This window comes from Eurypyga helias, unplaced genomic scaffold (assembly GCF_000690775.1).
Source record: "Eurypyga helias isolate BGI_N326 unplaced genomic scaffold, ASM69077v1 scaffold43368, whole genome shotgun sequence".
NCBI classification, from domain to species: domain Eukaryota; kingdom Metazoa; phylum Chordata; class Aves; order Eurypygiformes; family Eurypygidae; genus Eurypyga; species Eurypyga helias.
In genome coordinates, this window is record NW_010267192.1 from 24437 (window position 1) to 34515 (window position 10079).

General features: G+C 40.8%; 1 protein-coding gene across 1 annotated transcript in view; it reads right to left on the reverse strand.

Moving 5' to 3' along the window:
- Nucleotides 1–10079, reverse strand: part of LOC104513842 (uncharacterized protein F13E9.13, mitochondrial-like) — a gene marked incomplete at its 5' end in the record, with an annotated part of 24135 nt that overhangs the window by 2626 nt on the left and 11430 nt on the right. The window contains 2 exons of the mRNA XM_010157324.1: nt 3686–3813; nt 5930–6080. Of these exons, the coding sequence (XP_010155626.1) occupies nt 3686–3813; nt 5930–6080 (279 nt within the window). The remainder of the gene's footprint in view (nt 1–3685; nt 3814–5929; nt 6081–10079) is intronic.

Here is a 10079-nt window from a genome sequence, read left to right on the forward strand (position 1 = left end):
CCAAATAATTAAAGAGAGCATGATCACATAGCTTAGCCCTACTATTGCCTAGTAAAAAAGTAAAAACCAGTGAAACCTGAAACTGCTGTGAAACTAGAGAAAACCCCAAAGCTTTCCAAAGTAGCAAGGTACCCAACTCCTGCTGCAACCCATACATCACACATGGAGTCCACACACATCTCGCGTGCTGGAGATTTATTCAGATTGACAACGTGAAGAATGGCAGTGGGAGTGCTCACTCTGCAACGCCACTGGGTTACCTAATTAAGTATGCTACAAATGCTACTTTTAAGTCATTTCCAAGCACATCAAGGCCTCAGGTTGATTAATAGAAGGTGATTTGTCTACTGGCTGTGTTAATACAAATCCTAACTTGTAAAAAAAAAAAAGAAGGAAGAACAGTGAGGTAGGCTTTTGCGTGGCAATGCTCAGTCACTGTCAAGATGCTGCTAAACACAGGGCTTTGCTTTAAATCTTTCAGCTTTCTTGGCTTTCTTCTTCTGATCATTGGGGTTTTTTTTGACAGAGAGAAAAGGAGACAATTTTGTGATGTTAGAGTAAAAAGATCCTAAAGTTTACACAACCTGCACACTTCTGTTTCAATAAACTGTAACTAGAGGGCACTGTGCTCTTTCTTGTGACAGCTACATCTGCAGACACGTCTTTAATAAAACCAGATGAAATAGCGCTTGGTTGCAAAGCACAATGCAAGCATTTGAACTCGGGTATGCGCAAGTTACATGAAATAAAGGCCAAATGCTCGTAGCTTGAAAACAATGGCGAAGAGCAGCGTAAAAATAAGCACCACCGTGCCAATAACTTGCTCGACTACTCTTCTTTAACAGCTTTTTCATACGCAGTAATCACTGTACCGTACACCACGCTGTGGTTATGGTAATGCTCCACTGTAACACATTCTAGATTTTTAATTCAAAGGACTTGGTCATTAAATCTAGTGTTTACAAAAAGTACTGAGCAGAGACTCGCATCTCCCTTTTATTTCTGAGAGTACCACGCAGGCAGCAGCAGCCTTTATCTTCACCTAAATGTACCATCAAAAGGTGAGAGGGTGAATCAGTCTCGATGCCCCTTTTCTGCACAGTAACCAAGGAGGTGGCAGTAACAGCCAGCCGCTGGGTTTCATGAGGTACCCCGTTTTCCACCCAGCTGAGGCCATTTGCTTTGTTCACACAGGTAATTAAGCAGTCATTGCACAACAAAGCTTTGGTCACTTAAAATCCAGCCTGGATGTGAAGCAGGCATTTCCACAGTTATACCCAAAGAGAAAATCTGACAGATTCCCTCTCCAGCTAAAGAACATTTCACAGTGTAGCAAACCCAAACAAACTTCTGTAACCTCTTGAATGAAGAGACGGCTTATTAAATAAATGAGTTGTAATTCGAAATGCTCAGCTACAATTCCTGCTCCTTAATAACCTGAAGCCCGGTTTTTAGACCTTGTACTCCGTTGACCGCTGGTGCCCAGTCTGCCCGTATCCTGCCAGCCGTTTTAAGGAGCAATGCTGATGGTTGCCCCCAGAAGGCAGTGACACAAGCTGCAAGCAAAACCCTAGTGAACACAGTTCCCTGGCTTGACAGGGAAACACTCATTTCCCACACCCCATCACAAATCAGTCAATTCAACAAAGACACAAAGGCAAAACCGCTTCTATATTACTGCACAACAAAGCTGAAAAAAAGAGATTTTTGTCATGTCATCTGTCTCTTGGTTCTGCTTTCAAGAGATGCCGTGCAGTGTGATGAAAGGTGCCCAATTGTGTGTATCATCGCAACGCAGCACTTCAGGGCTGCATAAATTCGTGAAATGCAAAATTTCACTCACATCAACACCAACCTTGTAGACGGTAGATCTGATTCCTTTTAAGAACCTGCTGACATAGATATGCCTAATTTGTCATTCCCTTATACCCCAGAATATTGATTTTTAAGTTCTTCTCTTATGTCTTCTAAGCCAACATCCTCCTCAAGAGAGGGCCTGCTAACATCCAAAATGCTGTGACCTACGTAAGATAAACCCATGAGCTGCAGACTCTTGCTTTCATAGCACAAATCTAAACACAAAATTAACGTGTGTACTTCATTACAACTGCCAACTCTGATTCATTTTGTTCTTTGGACCCATAAAGAGAACAAGACAGAGACTGACATGTTTGTTCACATGGAAGAAAAGCAGAAGCCATGGCACTGCCTGGTTGTAGTCCTATGATAAAAAATCCTATGGGCCTGGATGTCAGGTTTTGGTCTCTGATGCAGGAAGTCAGTGGAGGTTGAACGTGCATAAGTGAAAGCAGAATTTAACCTTGGATTTTACCCTAAGACTTATCAAACCTTTTTTTTAAACTATTTAATCTGCATTAAGAGCAGTGGGGACATTAACTGCAGACAGGGATGGAGCTCCAGATGAAAAAAATTTTGCAGTCTCCAAAACATGCTTAGCTTTCAGAGTCACCTCTTCCATGTATCAATTCTAGTTTACTGTACCAAAAGACCCAACTCATTCAAGAGCTCAGTATTCACACCAAACCATCACTTTCTTTTTAACTGGTGACAGAAGCATAGTCATTTATAACCTATTATTTGGCAAAAAGTTTATCATGTATGAAATGATAACACAGTTGGCAAGTTCAACGTTAATTTAAATGCTGTTAAGCATGTATGATATAGATTAAACCCTGACAACACTGCATGATTTCACATTATTACAAAAGATGCTTGAGGTCCAGGTATCTATGGCAAGCGAAGTATGGTTTTCCCCCTGATCAGCTAACATAAGTTGCATACAATACACTCTGCACTGGAACTTGCAAACATGCTAAGTTAAAGCATGTCAGCAAAAGTAAACCAAAAAAAGATAGATACACATGCTAGTGTATCTATTCTATGTAGTGAGACCCTCATATTCAAGCCATTGATCTAAACAAAAATTAGTGATGAAAATTAAGTGCCCTCCTGATAGACCTTTAATTCTAGCACAGGAGCAATCCAGTTTCATGAAGACAGCCCAAACTTATGCTAATACAAAAATATGAAAAAACATAACACTTTTGCAAAGGTCAGAACTCATAGGTCAAATGGCTCCCCCTTGATAAAAAGTCCACACCACTTAAAAATCTATTTTGATTTAATATCTTTCTGTCTATCACTGAACTTGTACTCTTTCTGGAAATCTTCTAAGCAGTACTTTCCTTGGTTGCCTTATCAAAATTCCCCTTTTCTTGCAGGACTTCCATTTTCATTGTGAAAGATAAAAATGCTTATCACTTCAATGGAAAGATTTATAGTTAGTTTTCTAATAAGGCCATAAAGTAGCTTATTATTATTATTAAGACTTTAAAAATGAAAGTGGTGTTTTAGGTTTTTTTTACATAACTTTACACACATTTTAAACATTTTTTTCCTTTAAGCCTCAGCAACATTTAGTGTTATAAAAGCTTGAAATAATATTCATTTTTACCCTAAAAATTGTTGTTTAGAAACGTACAACAGCCCATCTGAATAGCACCTCAATCACTTTAGTTCTGCTGTACCACATCAAACCCTAGAGGGAGTTTCTTTTTCTTCCTCTTTCTTTCCTCAAGGAACAGCAGATATATGGATTTCTTTCTCCATTAACCCAGCAGCTGATTCACTGCCTGTTGTCCAACCTTCGTATGACAGCTCTCACCTTTCAGCTCCTGAGGATCTGCGGGCAATCCCGTAGCCGTGCCAGTCAGTACAACCCCATCAGCCAGGAAGAGCTCGGCAGCCAACGCGGTCTCGGCCACACCAACATCTGCCGTCAGAGCGTGAGCACTGTAAACAGCAGGAACGTACCCTGTGGTTACTGTCAGCACACACACTTGTTATCCATCTTGTTGAATGTTTAGACTGCATTTCTTCAACTTCCCCGCTGTCAGAACAACCGAAGGCAGGCTTTGTGAGGGAGGGTAAGTGTCCTGGTTTAAAATGAGAAGTAAAACTGCAATACGAACAGGAGTTAAAACCCAACCTTTTCCATCCGGAACCATAATTGATCAGTCTATTGCTCTGGCTCTCCTGTCTCTGAAGAGTGATTTCTAAGTGTGAACTCCCAAGTGTCAATTGAGACAGCTGCTTACATGTCGAGCACCTGTATTTCAGAAACGGTGAGCACACGCAGATCTGACTTCAAGTGGGAGTTGTGGATGCGCAGTCATTCGTAAATCAGATTCTGTTGCCTAGAACAGAATTAACACCCTCCACTTCATTTCACAAAGTCCAACTACCAGCAAGTATAGTTATTACCTATGATATAATCACAGGAATCATCTTACACAGCAGTTACAAACATCAATTACCTGCAACCTAGCTTTTCAACAGCAGCCTTTGATATATGGGTGATGTGCTTTGCCTAAACCTGTAGCAATAGTGGTTTTTAATTTAAATGGTTCTAAGCTTTGATAGAATTCCAGCCACTGCTGGTTCAACACCTGACTTTGTTGCTTTGGTATTTCCATTTAAGTAGAAAACAATGGCTATGGCCAACATGTTGCACGGATGAGTGGTGATGGAGCCAATCTCTTTCCTGGATCTGCCTGGATGGACAATGCTCCTCAGGGGCGAGGGGCCATGCTCTGGTCACACTCAGAGGCAGCACGTGTGTGCAGTGCATCCCACTCATGGTGAAGGATGCAAAAGGAAATACACCTTCTCCCTTTCTGCAGCTGGAGAAAGGCAGTGCCTGATACATACAGTGATGTTGAAACAGGGCTTAAGAGCACATGGAGGGTAGCCATAACACAGCAAGCAGGCTACATAATAGTTGCTCCCCATTTAAAGAACGGGAGACTAGCAGCTCTCAGTGGCAGGCATATTTTTCTACATTAAAAAAATCAACCAAGTCCTTTAACATTTACTTCTCAGTTTACGTATCTGCTTGAAACAAAAACCTCTTTTCCTTTCTTAAAAAGCAAAGTCTTTGAACAACAGGAAGTATAATCCAAATATCAATTAATCAATTGTCAAGACAAAGAAAAAAAAAAAAACATTACGCAATCAATTTTTTACAAAAAAGTCTAATGCAATTTATTTTAATATATATATAAAGAAATCATTAGAAAGAAGCCACTCTAAAAGGACCTTAAAAGCTTAATATGACCATGCTCCATTGCTTCCTTTCTATTTTGAAATTTCTTACCTGCTCATTAGGTATTTAAGACCTTCCAGACTTGGTTATTCTCATGATTACCCACATACTACACACAAACATTTTAATTAGGTTATTTAGCATGTATAATACATAACACTTGAGCAGTTCTTCTGGGGAAAAAACCCAAAGAGTGACATCTAAATAGCTGAAAGTACCATGTGACAGTTATGATAAAGTATCAGCAGAAAAGAACTTGGATTCATCTGTCATAAGTTCCTTCTGTTTGATAATCGTAGAACATAATCCGTACATAGACAGCACTGATTTAAGTAGAAGAAACCAGTATTATTGGCAGGAGGGAGGGAAAAAAGAGAATAGCTTTTTAAAATGCCAAAATATTATGATCTGGATGCTTTTATATGGCACCTCCTTGCATAACAAAAAATAACCTTGGATGCCTAGCCTCCAGAAACAAAATTTCTTTAAACATTACAGGCATATACACAAGTATATAAAAATCTCAGCTAGTACCAGATGCAAAAATTTCACATGCTGCATTTATAAATCCTGAAGGTTAAACAACTGCAAACTTCACAGATGCAGCAACCTGCAGCTTACAGATGCAAATTTATTTTTAAACATATCCCCTAACAGCACTGCAAGACCTTGCTTGAACAATACAGTTCTCCCTACATTATTAACAATCCTGGCAGTAAATAGGCATATAAACAATCAGAAAATGGAGAAAAATATAAGACCATTATTACATTCATATTTACATAAAATATTGCTTGTATTTACCTATGTTTCTTTTTAATATCAGCAAAAATCTGAATGTTCTCTGCTCCAACTTGCTTTCTGTATCGTAGCAGGTTACCTGCACAGGCATTTAGAATCCCTTCATCAGCAACATGAGAAAACACAAACCCTTCAGCCCGGATAAAATCAAGACCTGGGGAAAAAAAAAAAAAAAAGTATTATCTTAGCTAAAACTGAAGACTGAAAAACAGAAATACTAAACCTAAACAAATGGATACTGCCCTCTTACTGCCCCTCTTATCTGACCCCAACAGAAGTTGCTCCATATGCTCTAGGACTAACCAGCCTTGCTTTTCCACATATTTAAGTTTTATATTCTTTATTTTCACCCACACTCTCTCCCACTTTTCTTTCCATCGTACTATCTTCAACACCCTTCTCTCCCATACAGCACACCAGTTTTCTCCCTACCCCAGTGGTTCCCTTCTCTTTCTCAGCCCCTACCAGCTTGCTCTTGTGTGCACACCCTCCCCTGCCTCTTGCCATGATGTGCCAGTGGGCACGTGCCGACAGAAGAGCCAGTAGATCAAAACACAGCTCCTTTGTCCTAACAATGTGTCTTCTCCACAAAAATGGTCATTACATTGGCTCTCTCTCCTCTCTCCAGGTACTTTCATTGTATTAAAAAATTCCCCTGTTAAACATGCCTGAACTTGGCTGTCGTGTCAAAAAGCACCAAGGACATGGACACAGACAAAGGAATAGCATTAGGTGTTCTTTCTCTAGGAAATTAGGCAAGAAAACACAGCCTGTAACACATTATATACAACCTGCTTGACTCTCCATCTGAATGTAGCTTGTGTTTTCTACACAGCAAATCAACAAATTCCTTCTAGCGCTATGCCAAAGGTACAAAAAGATATGGTTTGGGAAGAATGAAACATTTTCCACTCTGAACTTACTCCAACCATCAACCCTACCATGCATTAGCACCACAGTTTCCACCATATTATTCAGTTTTTGCACTAGGAACGTTTTGTGGGATGGATACTTAAGAGGATGATTACGATTAGCAATGACTTCACACAGGCCATTCCTCTCCTCCCAGGGACCCCCTACACGGCCTCCAAACACTGAAGCCATGGCCACGGTGTAACAAGCCCACAGCCATGAGGCACAAGATTGAATTCTGACTCCCTTACTGTATTCCTCTCTTCCCTCCAGTCGTTCAGAGCCTTGAAGTTTATTTCACCCATCACTTCACATAGGTGTAAGAGCTCTGTACTCATCTTGTGCAGCTTTTGCTGTTCTTCCAGTTTCTTCAGAGGTCTCTTCCAGGCCCTTCTGAAGCTCTGCTGCTGCTCCAGCTTTGGAGTCAGCTGCATATTTAATTACAGCTGACAATGTACCAACGAAACTGATGCATGTGAAAGCTGCCATCAAGGATGCCATCCCACCCACCAGAGAACTGCTTAGGCAACAGAGGCCTTACCTTAACACATTTTGGATATAAACATAAACTGTCTTTAAAATGTATTTACCAAATGACAAGGTGCCTGTTTACTTTAAAATTTCAGTTTCATTCCAAAAGCCCTGAAGTTGCAGAAACAGCAGCTTATGCCCGATCGAGAAGAGCCTGTATTGCTTAGCAACACAGACTCCAGCTAACAAGAAACATCACAGAGGATGCCAAATCTAATACGAGCTGTCCTGTGCCTGGAGATTAACGCGTGAAAAGCATGGTGCATCCTCGGGAGCCAAAGACAAGAGTGTGCCACAAGTATACAGGTACTGCTAGACACTGGGTAATAAACACAGTGCAAATAGCTTGATTGAGATTTCTGCATCTAGGAACAAAAGCTATAGGTTCTATTTAAACCACCCAAATTTACAGTACAATTTTGAGTTAAATAGGAAAAATTACTTCTCCTCTAATCATAAGACTTATTGATAAATCTAGAGGGAGGTTACATTCTCCTAGCAATGTTAATATCTAACTCCGGACAGGGGCTATTCATTGAGTAATTTCATTTACTGAAGTCACTGCTTACATGTTGTTTGTTGATGCTTGGTTTGTGTTTCCTGAACTTAGTCATTTATGACTTTCTGCTAAACATTAGGACCGTACTTAGTTGAACAAGGCTGAACTCTCTACCTGGGTTTTTGGTAGCTAGTGGAATACAAATATTAACCAACTATAATAGGTGCGGGCAGCAAATCATTACCCTTCTGTTTTATGAAGCCATAATCAGATTCTGCTAATGAATTCATTTTTACGCTCATAAAATTGTGAGAATGATACTACTGCTTACTTTCACATTTGGCAAGTTCAAAAGTAATAGCTGTTGAATCGTTAATAGGCAGTCCCATTTCTGACTTATATGGGAACACAAAGACTTGTTGAAAACAAGAACAGGAAATTTCCAACGAAACCTAATAAACAGAACTTCAGGACTATATTAAGAACTAAGAATCAAGTAAACAGCTACTGCAGGGCCTGTTCAAGGAACCGGAGCTTGTCTCTTTTTCAAAACTTAGTGTGACTCCACTTGCTTTAATCCTACTTAAACAGATTTACCTAAACAGCTGTGGAGGTCTATCAATTGCAGAAAAAAGCGCCTTTTTTTTTTTTTCCATTCCCATGATAATTTATGATTAAGAAGAACAAAAGAGGCTGAAAAAGTTCTTTTGCTGGGTGATAAAAAAATCCCAAGACTAAGTTGGAGGAAATACTACTTTTACTTTCTCCATCTTAAATAGTTAAAATAGTACTTAACTACTTAAATAATACTTTTACTTTATCCATCCCTGGCTGTCTTCAAGGCCAGGCTGGATGAGGCTTGGAGCAACCTGGTCTAGTGGAAGGTGTCCCTGACCATGGCAGGGGGTTGGAACTGGATGATCTTTAAGGTCCCTTCCAACCCAAACCATTCTGGGATTCCATGATTAAATGCTGCAAATGTTCATATCACTGCATTTTAACACCACAAAACAGGAATTGGATGCCACCACTGAGATGCCCTTTCTCAGGTATGCTCCTTCCTTGAGTTATAAAGTTAAAAGAAGCTGGGATCTACTGCTTTCACAGAAATGGGATCTGCAAGGCAGCAGCTCCTGGCTGCTGCTGAGTTTTGGACTTCAGGCAACAAACATCTTTACCTTTACACAAAGGTAAAGAGGTTGCAGGTAACTTAACTGGTATCTTGTTTTATGTGCTCAGTAAAGCCTGGCTCCCAGCTCTTCTTGCCTCAGATTCAAAATGAATCTGAAAGACTGGTTTTGTGCTGAAAATGAAAACAGAGGAGTATTGACTTCGCCTGCTATGGATGCCAGAGGCATACAGTCTCCGTGTTGCGAAGACCCCTTACTGCTCAGGACATTGTCTTACAGCAGCTCCTTCCATGCTCAGGGTGAATTGCAGGCCTGGGAGAAGCGTCTCCAGCAGAGCTCAGAGCAGAGTCTGCAGCACTCACCGCCTGCTCCATGGTACCTGCGGATGCTCCCGAGACAAGCACATCCCCGCTGTAGTTCTCAGCTGCCTTCCCTCCACCACGGCATTAATATGGTGGCAGTTAGAAACAAAAAAGCAGTATACAATTCTGCTGAATTCTATCCCCCCTTAAAGAGCATCATGGCAAGTGAATTCCCGTGGGAGCTATCTCTGCTGGTGGGTGAGGGAAAGGAAGGATCTCTGACAGTAAAGCTGCCTGAGGGTGGGGAGGCACAGGACCAGGTTGCCCAAAGAAGCTGTGGATGCCCCATCCCTGGAAGTGTTCAAGGCCAGGCTGGATGAGGCTTGGAGCAACGTGGTCTAGCGGAAGCCTGCCCATGGCAGAGGTGTGGGAACTGGATGATCCTTAATGTCCCTTCCAACCTAAACCATCCTAAGATTCTATAAAAGCTGTATTTATAAAAGATACAAAGAAATCTGGGTACCTGGGATATCTTCTGATATGAAGCCTCACTTAATCAGCTACCAACTGTGTCATTATCACTGACGAAGACTCATTCAGAAATTTCAGTAACATGATCCTTAAAGGAAAAAGGGGCAGTTTCACAGTCAGGTGGAGACACAGTTGGACGACCTGATTATTCCCTTCCAACTGAACAATTCTATTCTAAATTTATGAGATGAGATAAGATAAAAACTGAGCCTTGATTCATGACACGCACAACACAGGCTCACCCAGGT